Genomic DNA, 21,372 nt, shown 5'->3' with positions numbered 1-21,372 from the left:
TTGGGTAACTTGACCCGTAGGGGTGGCTTCTTGGTTTCCGGGTCAGTGCATGGTCTGGCCTATGCCAGCCTGTCTGATCTCAACGCCCACCATTTTCTTGGTGCTCCTTCTGTTCCAGCCTCATGACCTTCTTGCTGTTCTTAATTTGTTTCCAACTCAGGGCCTTTCCATTTGCCCTTTACTTGCTGTTCCCTCTAGCCTGGAACCACGCTTTCCTGAGCTCTCCCCTGGCCTGTGCCCTCCCTTCATTTAGGCCTCTTTTCAGGTCATCTCATCAGAGAGGCTTTGCCTGACCACCTCATCTGGAAGAGCCCTTCTCCCCTCATTCTGCATCCTCCTCTTACGCTTTAGTTGTCTTCACAGCACTTAACCTTTACCTGAAGTGATATCCTGTGCTTGTTTGCTCTTAAGTGCTGTGAGGTTAGGCTTCATCTATCTATCTTGTTCACTGAAAGACTCCCAGTGCATTAGCAGTACTTGGCACCATGGTAGGGACTCAGTCAGTATTTGTTCAGTGAATGAGTGATTGTCCAAATGTATCATGAAAATACGTACCTTATTAGGCTAGTTGTGCTTTACTTTATAAAATTCTGGAGCTCTGGAATTTGTTTTTTCCCACTCCAAGTCAGTGAAGGTATAGTGTTTATACTTGTGTTACTTGGTGTTAGAGATGTGGAGTGCTAATCACTCATTGCTTCCCCCCCTCCTCTCCTCGATTCCAATTGAAGATAAACACAAGATGAACATTGGGTAGAGATCGGTACATGTTTTATTAAACTGAGCAAGTGCCCAGTACCCTACAATGCAAAGGTTTTGAGAAGCTCGGTTCGAAGCAACTTGGATTCAGGAATGCCCAGTGGAGTCCTTGCTCCTTTGGCAGTTACCCTCCTCCCTTGATTGAGAGTTGAGTAAATCTGTCCGGGAGGGTTTATGGCAAGAAACGAAAAACAGAGAGCCCGCCGTCGTTCTCAGCAAGACATGAGCAGGCCATGAAAAGACAAAATTGAACTTGTTTTATTCATCCGCTAGTTAAAAATGTGAATTGTGGCCCAGGGGATGTCAGATTCCACTGGTTACATTAGCAAATTCTCCGCATATGGAAATGATTCAGTAAGCAGGTGGAAGGAGACATTGAAAGGATTTATCCAGCTCCACCCCCTCCCACTTGGGGAACCAAGCAGCCCTGCCCTCTTGGGTGGAAAGAAAGGGGATGGTTTGCAATTATAGTTATCCCCCGAACAATTGCATTTGTGACACATATATTAAAATACACCTACAAATAAATAATCTTGACCAGAAAAGAGCTATCAACACAGGATGTTTCTGAGAGTTGATCGCGATTGTGAGTCATCTAGACATCTGCCAAATTAAAGTAGGCTCTGTTTGTACATATGTTTAAAGGGAAGAACGGATGTTAATCCAGCATCTATTCAACACCTGTTAATAAGTAAAGGTAATACTTACGAAAAAATATCATGTTATTTTTAGTACGGGTAATCTATTTAGTATGGTTAAGATTAACTTCAAGTATAAATTCAGGAGCTTTTATGTTTCAGGTTCGTGGGAGTAAGGGAGAAGTTCTGTACATTTTGGATGCTACCAACCCACGGCACTCCAACTGGCTTCGCTTTGTTCATGAGGCGCCATCGCAGGAGCAGAAGAACTTGGCTGCCATTCAGGTGAGCTTGTTTGCTTCTCATTTGTGCCCTGTCCTGCGAGGGGGATGAAGTAATTTATAACTGTACTCCCTGTTTTAGATTTATTTCCCAATGACCTGCTTCAAATAACAGTAACTAACTCATAAAAGCAGAGAAATCTCATCTAGGCAGCATATGCAGGAAAGGGCAAGCCTAGCTGTAAATGGACACCAGATCACTCACTTTATGAGAATCCTTGAGGGAATGAATTACATGGGCTGATATTGTCCTTGGCGGATTCCGCTTTCAAGTCCTTTTAATTCACTCAGTGAATGTTTATTGATAGTTGTTCTGTTTGATGGTTTATTTGGCTCATAGCACCATAGTCTATGTTATTGTTTGGGAAAGGCTTCATGGAGAAAGTTTATTTGGGTCTATCCCTATGACTGTACTCTGAGCTTCTGAGGGTATTGTATTACTCAGGGTTTTCAGAGAAACAGAACCAATAGGATCTATATATCTATAGCTATATATCTATATCTATATCTATATCTATGATGTATAGCTGTCTATCTGTCAGTCCGTCCATCCATCCATCCAGAGAGAGAAAGAGAGAGACTGAGAAAGAGGTTCATTGTAAGGAATTGGCTTATGTGGTTATGGAGGCTGGCAAGTCCAGAATCTGCAGAGCCAATGTCCCACTCTGAGTCCAGAGGCAACAGGCTGCTGTAGAACAAGGAACAGCTGATGGTCTAGTTCAAGTCTCATGACCGGAAGGCTGCTGTAGAATCAGCAAGAGCTAGTGTCCCACTTGAAAGGCTGTCAGGCCTGAAGGGTGGATATTCCAGTTTAACGGCCATCAGGCAAAAGAATTCTCTTTCACTTGGGGGAAGGAGACCCTTTTGTTCTTTTCAGGGCTTCAACTGATTGGCCAAGACCCACCTACATTGTGGAGGGCAATCTACTTTACTCAAATTCATGCATTAAAACGTTAATCTCATTCAAAAACACCCTCACAGAAAAGCCCAAAGTAATGTTTGAGCAACTGTCTGGGTGCCCTGTGGCCCAGTCAAGCTGACACATAAAATTAACTCTCCCAGGTGGGATCAATGTTTTCTTGAATTTTGTATCCTTATATCTTAGTATAGTGCTACACACAACATGAGGCTCTAATACAAACTGTGAGTTGAACTTCGGTGATCCCTCAGTGGAAATTAAGGGAAGAAGAGAAAAAGTCAAGGCAAGGAGTTTTTAGAGGGGCTCTGTAATTAAAACTCACTGGACAGATCGTTAATAAAGAGGGGCTTCCCTGGTGGTGCAGTGGTTGAGAATCCACCTGCCAATGCAGGGGACACGGGTTCGAGCCCTGGTCTGGGAAGATCCCGCATGCCGCGGAGCAACTGGGCCCGTGAGCCACAACTACTGAGCCTGCGCGTCTGGAGCCTGTGCTCCACAACAAGAGAGGCCGCGATAGTGAGAGGCCCGCGCACCGCGATGAAGAGTGGCCCCCGCTTGCCGCAACTAGAGAAAGCCCTCACACGGAAACGAAGACCCAACACAGCCAAAAATAAATATATTAATTAATTAAAAAAAAAAAAAAGAATAAAGAAACATTACATTCTGTTGGGGAATTAACTTATCACATGTGAAAACTCAGCTCCTGAATCCTAAACTGCAGAAGAGGAAGCAAAGCTATGGTTGGCAGAAGCAAGAGGGAAGGGAAAAGAATAAGGGAACTAACAATTCTTTGAGTATTTACCCATGTGCACTATTCTAGAAGCTTCATATATATTATGTCATTTATTCAAAACTCTGAGAGCTTATACTGATTTCACTCAATTCCAAGTCTAAAACCAACAGGGGCAAGAGGGAAAATGCACAGAATTAGGTTTTAAAGTAACCAGAAAACGCAGTCATTTAGAATATTTCATTTCCTGATGTTATTAGCTAACCGGATTTTTTCAGTGAAAATAAGTAGTGGATCACCAGTGTGATCACTGTTTCCTTTTGTATGGATAAATGAGTGATGACTTACCAAAGGGCCACGTGGGGGATGGAAAATAGGATCTTTTGGCAGCCAGCTGTATTCAAGCCACTTTTTAGATTGTTCATGACATGTGTTGATCCAGTCACACATTTAAGTTGATCTCTTTTTTTTTTTAATGCATAGACATTATTTTTTTTCAAGTATTTTATATTTTTTTATGGTTTTCTGAGGCATACTCATCTCACAGGATCTTCAGTTATATCCTAATTTTAATTTACAGACTCAGTGTAAGTGTTTCTTTGTAAATGTTAACAATATCAAAATAGGCTGTAGAACCATGAAATCTAATTTAGGCAAACCCATTGTTTTGTAGGTTCTTCATTATTGTGTTTTAGAGAATATTATTCTGTTTGAACTAGATTCTTTTCTTCTTATGCTTAAATAATGATTTTAAGCTTTTCTCAAACTCCTTTTTTGGGCATTTCGTCCTATTGGCTGTTATTTCTGTAGCATCAGTAGCTGTCTCCATTTGCCCAAACTTTCAAGGTGTAATATGCTCAGCTTTGAGTTTTGCCTCAGAATCTCTCAGGTTATCCTTGTTGAAGACTTCCCTTTAACTGTACAATTTGCTTATACTGAATTCCTTAGTTAACGGATTACTGTCAGTAAGTGTTTGTCTCCATCTTTCGCTACCCACATTTGCTACTCTATGCCCTGTTTATTTCATCATATTGTAGCCACCTACAATTCTCTCCTTTTTAGTAACCACGATTTCTAAGACTTACACAGTTTTCATGTGTGTTTGGTGTATTAAATGCAGTACTTTTCTTCCTCTATTTCAACTGTGTTTCTTTCCTTGAAAGCAAATAGGAATCTACAAAAGATGACTATTGCAACTTTGGTACTCCAAGACGTTATTGTTTGACTTACTACTAGGGGATGAAGTGGGAGTGGGATTAGAGTAGGACTCATAAACTAGCTAGAGGCTATGTGAAGTTTCACACTTGAATTTAATTAGAATCTCTGACTGTTCAGAGGCCACTGTGAGAGTCTTTGGGTGCAGAGGTGATGACAGTGCCTTTAATTCCTTTTAACATGGTTTTGGCCTTTCCTAAGAGGGGGGTTGAGTGCGGTGCTACCATGTTTCTTGCCACGGAGCACAGTATGGATCTCTGCTAACTCCCTTGAGGTAACGTCTTTCTTACTTGAACAGTAGCTGGAGAAGCGGATTGCTCAGGGTTCAAAATCACATCTGAGCTAGAGGCAGAGAGCTTAATATTTGGGTCATATGGCTGACAGTGATATCATCCTTCTGATTAGTTGGGATTATCTCCTGAGGACTGCGTTCCAGAAACACTGAATTGGTAAGAGAAGATCATAATGTTTCCTGCAAAGCATTATGAATCACTTGCATTCCAAATTGCATCTGAAATTTGGGGTATTCAGGAAATTTTTTATTTGAGCTGTACGTCCCAGGAGTGAGGTAAATGAGAAACATTTGTGGCTATGTGGCTTGCTTGGTGGAAAACGTCAATACTTGGTCCAGTTTTTTTGGACAAGGGATTAAGAATTCGAGGTCTGTTTTGGCAGAGGATGGGAACTCTTTTGGAGACTCAGTTATGCTTCTAGTTTTGCAGTTTATTTGATTTTGGAAGACTTGCTTTGGAAATGATGATTTAAATATCTGAATTACTGAAGAAGGGTCTCATAGGCTAACAATTCCTCCCACATGCGCACATTTCAGAATAATCAGTTGAACTGGATGTTCAGACCCATGAAAACTATTTCCAACTAAACCAGAAAATTCTAAACATGCAAGATTTGGCTTAAAATGAACCAAGAGAATTCTTAAGCTCCGTAAGAAACGGATGATTCTTATTAAATGCTAATTTTATTATACTAAAGGAAAAAAATATGTAATATTTGAAAAGTAATTGAACTACTTAGTGTTTTGCAGGCTTTTGAAAATTTCTGATCTTTTGGTAGAAAACTATTTGTTTAAATACACAATTATGTCATTTAAAGTTAAAACTTGGAATTCTTTAGTCATTTCAGAGCTAGAGTATTATATCTCATGTTCTTAAGACATATGTCCAGACATACCTTTCCTGGGACTTTTCACAGTATATTATCTTATCAACGTAATGAAAGATGGCTTGTTGTTCTAAAAAAAAAAAAAAAATGGAGCATATGGAAGAATATTTGGGTCTTGGTCCACTACTCCGTGAGGGGTGCCAGGGTATGGGGATGGTCTACCTAAGTCTAGAGGGCACTGGGCTTTGAGCTGAGCTTGCGGTATCAACACAGCTCCACCCCGATTCCGATGTCAGTTTGGTTTCCCCGTTACCAGGAAAGCTATTTTATTACATATTATTTGCTCTCCTACCTGTGCCTTGTGAGAGGATGGACAGTCTTAGGCAGTTTATCCCAGAGTCTTTTCTGGTGACACGTGGCATTTCAGTATGAAGAAGTGGGAGATCAAATGTGGCTCTCCAAGGAGAGCAGCAACTTGCGTGTTTTTAGAGCCCAAATAGAACTTTCTCCATTGTCATCAAGCCACCAAGGTCAACAGGCTTATCAAATAGTGTTGATGCAGAATGGTACCAGCCAAGCAGCCAACCAAAAGAAATATCAAAAGGATTTATCACTTATACCCAAAATTATACACAGTTTCCTCTAATTCTGTTTCTTCCCTATTTCTATTTTTTTCCTATCAGATTTATACAAATGGTATTTCTACAATATTTTCTAGACTCTGTATGTTACAGAATTGTAAGGTGCAGCTCTCTAGCGATTTTCTTCAATAAAATATCAGTTAAATAACTTGCAGGTCTGTCTTTTTTTTTAAATTTTTTTTTTTTAACTTTTTGCGTTTATTTATTTATTTATTTATTTATGGCTGTGTTGGATCTTTGTTTCTGTGCGAGGGCTTTCTCTAATTGCGGCAAGTGGGGACCACTCTTCATCGCGGTGCGCGGGCCTCTCATTATGGCGGCCTCTCTTGTTGCGGAGCACAGGCTCCAGACGCGCAGGCTCAGTAGTTGTGGCTCACGGGCCTAGTCGCTCCGTGGCATGTGGGATCTTCCCAGACCAGGGCTCGAACCCGTGTCCCCTGCATTGGCAGGCAGACCCTCAACCACCGCGCCACCAGGGAAGCCCGCAGTTCTGTCTTTTAATGGGTTATCTTCCAGTAAGGTACATATTTGTCTTTCACTAGGGTAAAAATTTAAACTAAATTAAAATCACAAGTAATTGGTCCTATGAGGTTTTAAATACCAACCCTGCTGTTACCGTATGTTCCTACAGGGAGTGGGGGAATTTTATTACTGATCAGTTTATTATTTTCAATGAGGTTGTAGTTTATTGGTAGGGAAAATGACTATGTATAGAGAGATCTTTAAGATATATAGTGATACCTTGAAGGATGAGTTAATCCTTAATAATGATGATGTTGGCAGCTAACCCTTTCTGCATGCTTACTATACGCCAGTAAATGGTGATATGTATTAAAACCTTGATACTTACTGTGACACTATAATTATCATTTCCCTTTGTCACCTGAGGATACTGGCACACAGAGAGTCTAAGTGACTTGTCTGAGCCACACAGCCTTTGGGTAGCTGGATAGGATTTGAACCCTGGTGAATTATCTCCCCTGTGTACTCTCTGAACCTCTGTGCTCTAATACCTTAGAGTTGAGATAAATTATAAAGGAGTAAAGTCAGATTTAAAAAACCTTCCGGGGGGAGGGATAAATTGGGAGATTGCGATTGACATGTACACACTGCTATATATAAAATAGTTAACTAATAAGGCCCGACTGCATAGCACAGGGAACGCTACTCAATACTCTGCAATGACCTATATGGGAAAAGAATCTAAAAAAGAGTGGGTATATGTATATGTATAACTGATTCACTTTGCTGTAAACCTGAGACTAATACAACATTGTAAATCAACTAACTATACTCCAATAAAAATTAAAAAAAAAAACCTTCCATATATCTGAACTTGCTATTTAGATATTTTGAAACTGCTGAAAATTTGCAAAACAATTTAATTTTTTAAAATATATTTTAAAGTTATTTACATCACATATTCCTTGATCTTTTTTAAGTTCCCCAGCTACCCATAATTCATTACAAAGCATTGCACCTTCTTCTCTTCATATAAAGGTGATGTCTAGGCAATATCTGTCCTGGCCTCTTTTTCCCTTTGGTTCCTTTCTTTTTGTCTTAGCTGCTAGCTAATGTGTTAAAAATGCGATAAAGGTAACATTTAGATCTCTTGAAATTAAAAATAGTAAAATTTCAGAATCAGAGCATGTCAGGTTGGGTATAGGGGAAATTTTCGAATGGGTAGGATTTTCTGTGTCTCTCAATCCAGAAACCATACAGGTAGTTTTCTCAACTACCTCCATTGAAGACCATCCTGCTTCCCCGTGTCCTTGTGTCACCCAGCAATAAAGTAGAATGTGTTGTTGCCTTTTGACTTATTCGAGGGTTCTACGAATCACTTTAGAGCTTTATTGGAGCTTGACTTTTGAGCTATTTTTTTTTTGCATTGACAATCATTTATTTCTTTTCTTTTTAAAAAAATTTTTATTGGCGTATAGTTGATTTACAACGTTGTGTTAGTTTTCAGATATACAGCAAAGTGAATCAGTTAGACATGTACATGTATCCACTCTTTTTTTTTTTTTTTTAGATTCTTTTCCCATATAGGCCATTACAGAGTATTGAGTGGAGTTCCCTGTGCTCTACAGCAGGTTCTTATTAGTTATCTATTTTATATATAGTAATGTGTATACGTCAATCCCAATCTCCCAATTCATCCTCCCCTGCCCCGCCCGCTATCCCCTGGTAACCGTAAGTTTGTCTTCTACGTCCATGCCTCTACTTCTGTTTTGTAAATAAATTCATTTGTACCCTTTTTGGTTTTTTTAAGATTCCATATATAAGTGATATCACATGATATTTTTCAGAACGATTTTTATCTAGCCTATCTTATCTGTATGTATTTGTGGTTACATTAGTTATATATTTGCTGTGTAACAAATTTCCCCCACATTTTAACAGCTTAAAACAACAAACATTTATAATTCATACCTTTTCTGAGGGTCAGGAATTCAGGAGCAACTTAGCTGGGCGGTTCTGGAGTTCTGGCTCCGGGACTGTCACGAGGTTGCAGTCAGGTTGTCAGCTGGGGCTGTTTGGTCTCGGAAGACTTGATTAGATTCCACTTCCAAGTTCACTCACATAGCTATCAGCAGGAGGCTTCAGTTCTTAACGGTGTAAACCTTCCCTAGGACTCCTCACGACAGAGAGAAGCAGCTTGCTTCTCTGAGAGTGATGTGAGAGAGAGAAAGCGTCAGTCTTTTATAACCTAATTTTGGAAGTGACCTACCATACCATCATTTCTGTAGGATGCTGTTAGTCACACAGACGCAGACCAGCATGGTACAGTGCAGGAGGAGACCTCACAGGAGTGTGGATACCAGGAGGTGGGTCATCACTGGAGGCCGTCTTCAAGGCTGGCTACAGCAGTGATCAGCGGGGGAAATGTGCTTTATAGAAGGATGGGGTAAGGTTAGAATCAATGACAAAACGAGGCCTTGATATAGAATCAGAAGGAATGCAGAACCCAGCCCAGTTCGGATACTGTTAAGGAAGGCCATGTTAAACAGTAGGTTCCTGACCCTTAACCTCACTGGCTGAGCAATTTATTTAACTCATTCAGTCAACCCATAGCTCCCAAGCGTCTGCTGTGTGCCAGGGCCTGTGCTCAGCATTGGAGATATTATAGTTAAAAAGATGATCTAGTTCCTGTTTTCATAGCAGTAAAAATAATCTTTAAAACTCTGTTCCTCTTTGTGAATTAGTGGTAATAATACCTACCTCACTGGATTTTTGTGAGGATTATATTAAATGAGATAACATATGCAAAACCCCTGACCCCTATATGTGCCAATATATGTTAGCAAGTATTTGCATTATCACTCTCCCTGCCAGGTCCGTAGTTGTTGTCTTTATAGTTTTGTCTCTATGTAAAACAGAACGAAATCTGTTTTATTTCCTCCAAATTCCTCTCAAGGTAGCTAATATAATTCTAAGCATGTAGAAGACTTCTCAGTAAATGTTCACCACTGACAGGACAACCTGCTGGATGGAATGATGGAACCATAAGGGGCCCGCTCCTGACTGTGGCTGCGGCCGCCTGGATCCCGGCTCCTGGGCACCTCGGTTGTTGGATGCACAGGGACACACGCGTCTGCTAAGGCCACTGGACCACTGTTTACTGTGACTTCGCTGGCTGTGGCTGTGTGGCCTGTCTTCCCCTAGGAAAGATAGTTAGGACTTTATAGACACAAGAAATGTCCTGACGTAGAAGATGTCTTGTGCTGTGCAGAGACCTTTACTAGATACAGTGGTTTGGCAACCTTAGAGATAGGTTTGGGATCATTATGATGTTTGTGCTAAGCCACTTTTCAGCTTTTTTAAAGAAGCAGGTTTTGTGCAGGTTGGCTGTTTCCTAGAGAACACATCTACATTCTGCCTGCTCTCAGCTGTCTTTCAGAATGGTGAATGCTGGATACCAGTAGGGAGCGTCCCTAGAAATCATTTAAAAGGCTCATAATTTTGTAACCCAGCAAAGCATTAACCAAAAGGAAGCCAGAGGGCTGAAGAGTGTGTGTTTCCTAATTGATTTGGAGTCTTTGGTAACAGGGTGTTAGAGATAGTGAATGTATGAAATAGAATTGAAAATAGAAATTCTGTGAAATGATTCTTTGTGGAGGAAAATGTGCTGAGTCTTATATTTAATATTTAATTTAAATTTATTATTATTATTCATTTAGAATTAAATTCTATTTAATATTGGATTTAAAATTTAAAACTTAAAAAATATTTAATTAAAAATATTCCCCACACCACCAGAACAGAAACCCAAACCATGTAATATATCGATGGTCTCACTTAGAGGAATGATTTATTTACCTATGAATTTCTGTCACTAGTCTGAGTTCCTCAAGAACGGTCTGTGTCAGTTTTGTTTGTTTTCACCCTGCCCACCCTGCATGGATGCGTCTAGTGGGGCCCAGTGGGTGCTTGCTCACGTGATTCCTCTGCTGACTTTTTCCGGAAGTGGTACACCTAGTTGCATGCGCCTTGTCAACTTGGAAAACCCTTATGTCTATTTCCTTTGAAATACCCGAGAGCAAATGCTTCCACTTGAACTCTGGCCTGCAGTTTGCGTGCATGTGAGTATTTGGTCTGGCAGGGACGCTTTCACTCTGTCCCTGCTAAGTATGTATGGTACATGTGTACACATCTCAGTCTACAGTGTAGGCATTTTTATCTCTTAGCCAGACGACTGTGCGGCCAATAGCACCTCATCATTATGTCAAGTCTTTTTACAGACATAACCACAGACAATCAGAGTCTTAAATTCAGACACACTGTTGAGTAACAGCTAGACAGTCCAGTCTGGACTAACTCAGAAACCTGGGATATAGAGGAATGAAATAGCAAAGGTTAATGGGACAGGAGGTCTTTGCTGTGAAGTGGTAGGGTTCTTTCAAATCACACTTAACAAATGTAATAATGAAAGATTGGTATTTGAGAATTAATCAACATTGCATTAGATACGCTGGAACCAGCCTATGCCATTACAAAGTTTAAGAAGAGGTATGGTAGAAATTAAAAAGAAGAAAGTTTAAAATCTTTTAGTTGCTAAAAAATGTAGTGAAAAGAAGAGGTAGTTGTTATTGATGCAGTGAAGCAAACAACATGAATACCCCATTTATCAGAGGAAGAAATTAAACTAATAAATATAAATATTATATATATTACATATATATTTTATATGAAATTTATTTTTGTGTTAAAATCTAGACACCTAAAATTAAGTATACATACTACTTGTTGCCAGGCAAGATTTTTTTGTGTGTGAACATAAAGAAGGAAATGATTTGTTTTTGTTTTTCAAAATTGGAGATATATTTTATGATGTGTTTTAGATTTAGTTTTTAATGATTGGTATTAAAATAGGTAATAAACTGCAAAGTGCAATCAATTTAATGCATATAACAGAAAACACTAGAATTGGCCACACTTATTTATTTATCAGTGACAGTTGGGTTTTCTACGGAAATTTCTATTTAGAGAAAACTACTCTATCCAATTCATGAACAGATTCTCATAAAAGGTTCAGCTACTACTAGGCAATAAAAAGTAAAATGTGAAGTTCCACATTCCATCACTGAACTGATAAAATATTCAAAAGAAGGTGTACAGTTTCTCTTACAATTTATGTATCTTTCAATTAATGTAAGCTGCACAACAAAGTTACACTGTATTCAGCTAAGTGTGTTAAATTGAAGATTTTGAGGAAACTGGCTCACAAAGCCTTAGGAGAAATGTTACCTTAGAACCTAATCTAATCATCCTTAATTGTGCCTTCGTCCTCTTTGGAAATCTCACATGATTCAAAAAAGACAGGTTGGGGAAAGGAGAAAGGACGACTACTTACTGGGTTGTAGGCTACTGTCTGTGGCGCTTCATTGCATCAAGAGAAACAGAGTCCAGTGGAAGAGGAGTTCTGAGATTGAGTATGGCGTTTCCTTTCACTTGGAACTTTGTTTAACAGGAGTCTAGAAAGTAATTAAATGTATCATTATCATGACTGATTTATGTCAAAACTATACACACTTTTTATCACACAGTTATCCTTCAGTATCCGTGGGAGATTGGTTCCAGGACCCCTATATATACTGAAATCTGTGGGTGTTCAAATCCCTTATGTATAAAATGATGTAGTATAGTCAGCTCTGTGTATCCTCAGATGCAGAACCCATGGATGCGGGATACGGAGGGCCTACTGTACTTAATTAAATGGGTAATCAATTGACTAATGTGTCTGTGATTTCTTAAGTTGGTATTTAATGAACATTTTTATTAAATTCACCTCAGTGCGCAGAGATTAAAGCAGCATTTCCTGGTTTCTTTTCCTGTGGTAATTAAGTCCTTTGAGATATGGTTGTGTACACTTTATGGTGGTTTACACATCTGTCTGTTCTATTAGTTTTTCAGACAGGAGACAGGAACAAAAAGGCACATGGTCATTCTTGCTGAGAATTTACCCTACTTTTCTTCAAGCAATAGCATGTAAAGCCAGCTAGGCTTTTGAGAGCTTTCCCTATGTGACTTAATTCTGTGCCCATTTCTAGACCTTGGAATGTAGTGTGCTTATATGTAACTTTTATTTTTCTACTTTTTCAGATTTAAAATGCTTATTATCAAGCATTTATATGCTTGTATTAAACTTCTATAAATATGTTCTGCTTTGTTTCAATTCAGTAGGACCAATGTCATGTTGTACACAAGGGAGATTCATAATAATCCCTTGAAACACTTTGCACCTTGCTGTTGGGTAACACATATGTTAATACTCTGTTGACATCATCTAAAACCCATAGGAAACCCCACGATATTTTTACCTCTAGAAAGTCAATCAGTAAGCGAAAACAAAACAAATAAAAACTGATTATCCATGCTTATGAAATGAGATTTCAAACTGTGCGACTTTGGCCCATTATAAAAATTAGTAGAATTTTTGCATCAGCATTATTTCATTTAACTCCAACAGTTCCCCCAAAAGTAGTAGTATTATACCCATTCTGCAGATGAAAAAGCTGAGCTCAAGTTGATAAAGCCTAGAAGTGGTTGAGCAGAGCTTTCTGACCCAGTTAGTTGGACATGCCATTTTGGTATCCAGGTTCTCCCAGAGAGAGAGGGGTGCTGAGCCCAATTTTTATCTAGAAGACTCAGAGGGATACATGTACATTTTAAAGCAGTGGCGAATATATACTTCAAATATTTCTTTTTGTTCACCATGCTGTACATTATATCCCTAAGACTTATGTCATAACTGGAAGTTCATACCTTGTGACCACCTTTACCCATTTAGTCATTAAATATATTTTTAATAAATGAAATTGCGGAGATGTTTACAATTGACCTATTGCCAAAATTAGTGAAATATGTAACTGTGAGACTTACAGGAGAAATCACAGGCAAAAGTTATTTGGGATTGAGTACACTTGATTTGGGGGTTCAGTAGTCAAGAGTATCCTTCTATAAAAGAATATAAGTAGCCTGTTTTAATGTGTGTAAATACTTGCAAATTAAAAAGATGTTCTAAGAAGATACATTTTTCATTTATTTTGGTGAATGTTAAGAAAAGTGATATAAATAATACTTACAGATTCTGCAACTTCTGACATCAAACATGCACACCTACTTACAGCCGTACCTGTTCTCTCTCCTTTCTCCCACATAGAGAAGGGTCCCTCCTCTTTCTTAAGAACAGGCCTTCCACCCGTGTATCTCCTCCTGATGAACACTTACAATTGGTTATCCCTTTTCTCTGTTTGATATTTACCCGCTCACACTCAACAGGATTCTTTTCGTTGGTTTTCAACATCAGGTTTCTCTTTCTCTTCAAGGTCTTTCCCTCTTGATTCCATATTCCCTTCCAGCAGGGACCCTTTCTCCTTCCCTGAATTGTCCATATGCCGGGTCTCCGTTTCTCTCACCACCAGTGCCCTCAGCCCACACTGACCAGGCTTCCTCCTCCCTCAGCCTTCCAGTGGTTCTCTCTCAGGTCACCTCTGCTCTCCAGGTCACTAAGCCACTCAAGGCTTTTTGCTAGATCTTTGCAGCAGCATATTAGGTGTTGCTGACAAGTGCCTCCATCCTGAAACATCTCTTCCTTTGGCTTCTCCGAAACCACCTACCATCCTAGCCAGCCTTTTTCTTTCTTTCTTTCTTTTTTTTTTTGCACCTTATACTTTTTGCCAGCTGTTAAATGACTGAGTCCCTTCCATTGCTTCGCACGTGCATTTTCCCTTTGCTGGGTTCTTCCTATTTGTGCCCTTCGAATCCAAGCTAAGTTATCACATTACCAGGAAGCCGTCCCTGAACCCTGGAGGAGGTGAGCTCTCTCCGCTACATGCTCCAGCAGCACCGTGTCCCTCTCTGCTCTCACACTTATCAAGTCATTTTCCGTTTCTCTCGTGGTTGATTCATGGCTACTCCACTCCCAGTCTGTAAGCTCTTTGAGGGTAGGCACTGTATCTGTTTTATTTCACTACATTATACTTAGTCCTTGCGTAGTTCTTGGTACGTAAAGTGCTCAAAAAATTCTTTTTTCAAATGAATTACTTATCTCTATCGGAAGTGTTTCGTTTTAGTTAAAATAAAAACTCACATCTAGGTTAATATGTTTTCTTTCCCCAGAAGGTATTTCAAATGTACTTTAGTTTTTCATATAGATTCTATTGTAACAGTATAACAAACATCTTAAATTTTAAGTTTGACTTTATTAGCTAGGGTTCTCCAGGGAAACAGAATGAATAGGATGTATGTGTGTGTGTGTTTGTATGTATATAAAGAGATTCCTTATAAGGAACTGGCTTACGTGATTGTGGAGGCTGACAAGTCCCAAGAGCTGCAGGATGAGTCAGCAAGCTGGAGACCAGGGGAAGTTGATGCTCTAGTTCCAGTCTTAAGTCTGAAGGTCTGAGAACCAGGATAATCAGTGGTGTAGTTCAAGTCTGAAGGCCCTTAGGCTTGAGACACAGGAAGAGCCGATGTTTCAGCTTGAGTCCAAAGTCGGGAAACAGCCAGTGTCCCACTTTGAAGGCAGTCAGGCAGAAGGAAATCGCTCTTACTCCCTGACAGGTCAGACTTTATTCTGTTCAAGCCTTCAACTGATTAGGTGAGGCCCACCCACGCTGTGCAGGGCAGTCTGCTTTACTCAGTCTACTGATTCACATGTTAATGTCATCCAACAACACTCACACTGACACACCCAGAATAATGTTTGACCACATATCTGGACACCCTGTGGTCCAGCCAAGTTGACACATGAACTATACCATCACATTGATCAAATAAAAAAAATCTTACATTTTTCTACTTTGAATCTTTTTTCTGTCACGTCAGCCTGTTGTGGTTGCCTTGTAATTTTCCTGAAATGCTGTAATTCACAGGGCATGTTTAATCTTTGCCTAACTTTTCAGTACTTCCATGTGTTGAAGCTGCTTTTTCTGTCTAGTTTTCTGCAACTTTCCTGTAATGCCCAATGTTCTAGCTAGGTTTGTTCTTTTCATAGCGCAAATATACCCTCTGTGATGCTGTGACTTTGCTGATGCTGTTTTCCCTACTTTAATAAACCCATTTTCTCATGATCTTACCTTGTCCAAAACCCATCCAGCTTGTGAATTTCAAACACTGTTGTGAAATTACCTCCCAAAATTCTGCAGCTGCTACTCTCTGTACAACTGTCTTGGCCCTTTTTGCACTTTATTGTAATTTAACCATTTTGTTCTGTTTCCACTGAGAGCATTTTAAGTGCTTCAGGACAGGAACAAATATGGGTATTCTTGTGAATGTGAGTATTCTGCAGTACTGTGCACATTATGTGCTACAATAAATATGTTGAATGAATATTCAGTTTCTTTAATAGGTTTTTGAATTAACTCTAGGTATGTTGAGTGGGGTATGCTTGGCCTGACTCTGGTCTTCTTTCTAGGGAGTACATCTGCTTGTCTAATTTGTTCCCTTATTTCCAGCTGGTTGAAGTATTCCCAACTGTTGGCTAACTTTTGAATTCTTAAGAATTTGTTAGGGTTGGGAAATGGATTCTAGAACCCTCTTTGTAGTGAGTTTCACGTCCCTGAATGACATTCTTGCTTTTACTGTCTTATTAATTCAAAAGGAAATTGCATTTGTTTCCCTCTTACTTAGTTCAATTCAGCAGATCCTTTGTTGACACTCTTCGGTGAGCAAGGTGTTGCATCAGTATTGAGATTCATACAAAGAGGAATATACTAGAGTGCCTGCCCTCAGGGAGCTGGGAGTCTTTGGGGAAGGGAGGAGACAGGAGAAGAGAGTGTGCTTAGCTAACGCTTATGCAGTTTAGAATGATGACTGTTTGGTGAATGATAATTTATATATGATACAGGTAAATAGTCCCTTCCCCGTGCACTTTACAGCCCAGTTGGGGATACAGCTAAAAAAATACAGATCAAGGGTAAATACTTTGAGAGGGCCAGCTAGATGGTTAGGGAGGAACGTTTGGGGGACCTATAGCTCCGGCTTGCTTATATAATAATTTGGGTGAAACCCTGTTTTCTGATGTGATATGGACCAGTACTTGGTCAATTAATAGAAAAAGAATTATCATAGAATTGATATTTCAACCATTGTATTTTAACTTGTTTTAGAAATATACATTTATTTGCCGGGTTTTTGACCTGTGACCAAATTCTTTTTGATTCTGCATTTAGGTTCTCTCACTAGAGTTTGCTACCGTATTTTTTTTCATAACCACTCTGTATAGTATCCAGTTTTACTAAAAGGCACAAAGGTAAGACTGTAAAAAAAAACTGTCAAATTACACAAAGCAAAGCAGTTATAGAAGATGGGAGGAAATCATACAAATAGAAGGATTCTGCACTCAGGTTGCTTTGCCAAGTCTTTCCAAAACCTTCAGTTGATCTTCTTAGAAACTATTGAATTTTTTTCTGCCTCATTTATTTTTGCTTTATGTAGTGTTTAGCTAAGTTGCATAATTGCAGTAACTTGTACCAGTGGCATAAACCGGTGTGGGAACAAATATAACTGACCCTTGGGACTCAAGGAGCAAACACAACTGACCCTTGTGTTGTGTTGACTCAAGCAAGCAAGTCAAGTGATGAGGATAGGAGCGTGTAGGCAAGCCAGGGCGCAGGCTGCTGACTGAGAGGGTGTGGCCTTGGGCGTCATGCGGCAGATTTTAGGATATGCAGAGTGTCAGGTAAATCTGGGAGCCAGTTAACTGAAGGTCAGTTAAAAGCATTTCCAATATAAGATAGAGCAAAAAAGGGAATGAAATGTTGCCATTTGCAGCAACATGGGTGGACTTGGATGGCATTATGCTAAGTGAAATAAGTCAGACAGAGAACGACAAATACTGCATGTTATCACTTACACGTGGAATCGAAAAAAAATACAACAAACTAGTGAATATAACAAAAAAAAGGAAGCAGACTGAACAGATAAACCACAAACCTAGTGGTTACCAGTGGGGAGCGAAGGGGAGGGGTGAGGGAGTAGGAAGTATAAACTATTGGGTGTAAGATCGGCTCCAGGATGTATTGTACAACATGGGGAATGCAGCCAATATTTTATAATAACTGTAAATGGAAAGTAACCTTTAAACATTGTATATGAAAAATAGAGCAACTGTACTGTAGGAACACAATATGCCTTCTAATCCCTTGTTTATAAAATAGCTACCCTATTCTCCATAGCATTATCTTATTCTAGAATTTTTTGGCCTGTCAATATTGATAACTTACCTTTAAATAAAGTAGCTGAGGTATGGTAGTTTTGTTTTTTCTGTGAAGAGCCAGTTTCTTAGGATCACATCACTTCTTTTCTATATAGCAAATTTTTCTTTTTATTCTTCTCATCTTTTCTCTTGACTTTTTTTCTCTGTGATGTCAGATTTGTTTCTTATGATGCTTCAAACATTACTATCTTTGCTTGAACTCCTCAAAGAAAGATACGTATATGTGTTAGTGATTTTTAATTGATATTCTTTGCTTATAGATTTGATTTTTTGTTTAATATAGTATCCCGTTCCTAGGAATCTTATTAAATTTTTTTCTTGCTATGTGGCTAATTATGAGTTGTGATTAGAGAAGAGACGATTTTATTTGCATTTGTCTTCATTTTTCTTATAAGAACTTTAATGCACTTTAAACATGAAATTAGCTTATCCTGCACTATTCACTATTTTAAATACTATTTTCCTTGATTGCGAGATGTTTTCTTCTTACTCTCAAAATAATTTTTAAAAATGTTGTTTTGCTTAAATTGTTGTATCAGTCAACTTTTGCCAAGAAGACTGCTCTAACAAACAACCCTAAACTCTTAGTGGTTTATAGCAATGAAGATTTATTTCTTGTGCACACAAGTATGGGCTGCTGGAAGCTGCGGTTCTGTCCACAGCTCCATTCCACTTGGTGTCTGAAGGAACGCCCTTATCAGGGACATGCATTTTCCTGACACAGGGGAAAGAGCAGTGACCCACACATGTGATGGCTCTGAAAGCCTTCCCTTGGACATGGTTCACTTTGCTTCTAATCACATTTCATGGGTCAGTGCAAGTCACCTGGTCAGACCTGATACAGCGTGCCCCCCACCTGCAGCGCTCTGAGCCGCGTGTCTGCTTGGCCCCGTCCTCCTACTGGGAGGGGAGTGGTGAATAAATTGGAATGCTATGATCTGTCTTAGTTATGTCTCATTTTAAGGATTTTTGGTTTTATTGTTAGCTCGAAATTAATAGATACAGTCGGTGAATTTTGCTGCGGAAATGATTTTTTTTTTCCTGATTTTTTTAGTTTTGTGTATGGAGCTCTATAGAAATGATGTTGAGACTGATTCAGGATTTTAGTAAGGAAAAGTTAAGTGACAGGATATTAAATATGGAATTTTTACTATTTCATTATATTTTCTTTTCTCCACCTTCGTCACTTGTCTCCTACGTCTATTGATTATTGAGTAGAAGTCCACAAACTTCCCCCGCCCCACATTGGTATAGATTGTTTGAATTTGTAAGACCAAGAATTGTTTTGAAGATACTTCCTTTTGTGCTGATTACCCATTAGTCGTCTTAGCTAGATAGTCTGGATTTTCGCAGCTTACTACCTTTTCAGTACAGTGAATTGGGCCTTTGCCAATTTAAAAATCGTGGTTTTTCTTACATAGTCCACATGTGGACGGCAGTCTGCCAACAAATAAACAAATACCAAGTTAAGTTACAGACAGATGCAGCTGAAATACCAAGTCACCCATGGCCTCTTCTGGAGTTATGTTTATTTGCACACAATGAGGATTAGTATTTCTTTGCAAAACAAGAGACAGTTACTTTTGCTGTTTAGAAATAGCAGAACTGAACCTCAAATGCATGAGTTCAGGAAATCTATCCTAGTGAGGCGTGGTACTTCAGAAGGGACAATGGGCAAATTGTCAGAGAAAGTTGAGGTTTATACATAATGTCGGATGTCGAAGGGAGATAGGAAATTTAGTTACATCTCCTAGATGTCCAGGAGTAAATGTTTTGAGCTGGTGATAGAATCAGAAAGGATTAGACTGGAAGGCATGTTTAGTTTATTTGGTCCTAAGTGTGGTCACCGTACAGAACCAGTCACATTGACAAAATCTTACCAAGTGATGGCTTACATTATCTGATGTAATTTCCAAGGAGGGGCCCTCTAACCTCACAAGGTTGTATACTCCAGCTTTTCCTTGACAGCCCAGTTAAATGGGTCTCTCCATTCCATTCCTTCCGGTAGAGTGAGGCCTGAGAGGAAAAGTCGTGATCACATCAGCACGTAGGCGTATTTTTCCCTTCATATTCATTAACTCGGTTCTCATGAAGATGAGTTTATTTCACTTGTGCTTGAATCCAGCTCTGGAAGGAATGAGAGAATAAAAGTTCACCTGAGTCATTTTCCAGAGGTGATAGGAGACTTGCCTAAGGGGAAAGAGCCCAAGAGTGGGAAAGCCAAAGCTGTCTTTTGACGGGGTATTAGTTTTTTCTGCTTTATGGTTGAGGACATTGAGGCCCACAGGGATAAGGGAGATGCCCACATAGCCGGAGAGTGGCAGAGTAGTATCAGTTCCTAGATCCCACTATCCTCGTCCTCCTGCCTAGGCCTGGGTTCTTGCTCTGGAGCGGGGGCTGGGATTCCTTTGCCCATGGACTGATTCCTGTGGTGGAACTTCCTGGTCAGTGTGCTAAGGTACCCTGGTAAGCGAAGAATAGGTTCCTAGTGTGGTATGAGATATTGGTATTGATGATAGTATTTTTATTTACACTAAGTTAACGCATTCAAAATTCATGACAGTTGAATACGTCTGTTCATACGGCTATTCTTCTATACTTTCTGAATTCAGAAATGATTCTTTTAGCGCATACGAACTTCGGTGGCGCCCCCTGCCTCGAGAACGCTCTGTAGTGGCCGTACCACATGGCACTACCTCTGACTTTCCTGTTGAATCATCCCAGTCAGATTATTGCTTTTTTCTGGATTTGTTTGTCTTCATTACATAAGTTTGTTTCGGAAACTCTGACAATCAGAATTCTCAGAGACGTTTGTGTGTAAATTTGCGTGTAAATCTGAATTCCATAATATGTGATGTTATCACAGTGATGACGCTAATAAAATCCAAGCCACCACTATTTTTTTCAGCTTTCTTAAGAAACATCAGAATTCTATGCTTTTGTTATCAGAATGCATTGGCTGTCCAGAGGAAGAGCTTTGCAAGTAGTTTATTATCTAAAATAAATTTTTTTCCATTGGGGATTTTGAATGACTCTTACTTTGCAGATTTGTTGAAGAATAGAAATTAGCGTTAGGGAATTCCCTGGCGGTCCAGTGGTTGGGCCTGTGCGCTTTCACTGCCGAGGGCCTGGGTTCGATCCCTGGTCTGGGAACTAGGATCCTGCAGGCTGAGCGGTACGGCCACAAAAGAAAAAAAAAAAGAAAGAAAGAAAGAATAGTAATTAGCTTTAAAATGGCTGAATTGAGTAATACTCTTGGGCCCCTGAGTGAAGGACCACATGAAAATACATTTATACATACAGAGAAGATACATATTTAAAGCAAAAATGTGTAGTTGGTGTTTTAGTTTG

The 21,372-nt window shown here is 39.4% G+C and overlaps 1 protein-coding gene and 1 long non-coding RNA gene across 3 annotated transcripts in view; one reads left to right on the top strand and one right to left on the bottom strand.

Moving 5' to 3' along the window:
- LOC309661398 overlaps positions 1 to 21,372 on the bottom strand; it is a 461,885-nt gene that overhangs the window by 167,215 nt on the left and 273,298 nt on the right. The gene's annotated exons all lie outside the window — the stretch shown is intronic.
- Positions 1 to 21,372, top strand: part of PRDM5 (PR/SET domain 5) — a 219,351-nt gene that overhangs the window by 67,331 nt on the left and 130,648 nt on the right. For both annotated transcript variants that reach the window (XM_082462852.1, XM_082462853.1), the window contains exon 3: positions 1,557 to 1,679. In XM_082462852.1, the coding sequence (XP_082318978.1) occupies positions 1,557 to 1,679 (123 nt within the window). The remainder of the gene's footprint in view (positions 1 to 1,556; positions 1,680 to 21,372) is intronic.

Source organism: Balaenoptera physalus (assembly GCF_965194825.1).
Source record: "Balaenoptera physalus genome assembly, chromosome: 5".
Taxonomy (NCBI): domain Eukaryota; kingdom Metazoa; phylum Chordata; class Mammalia; order Artiodactyla; family Balaenopteridae; genus Balaenoptera; species Balaenoptera physalus.
The sequence above is the reverse complement of the archived record's forward strand: the minus strand, read 5'-3'. Positions and strand labels throughout refer to the sequence as shown.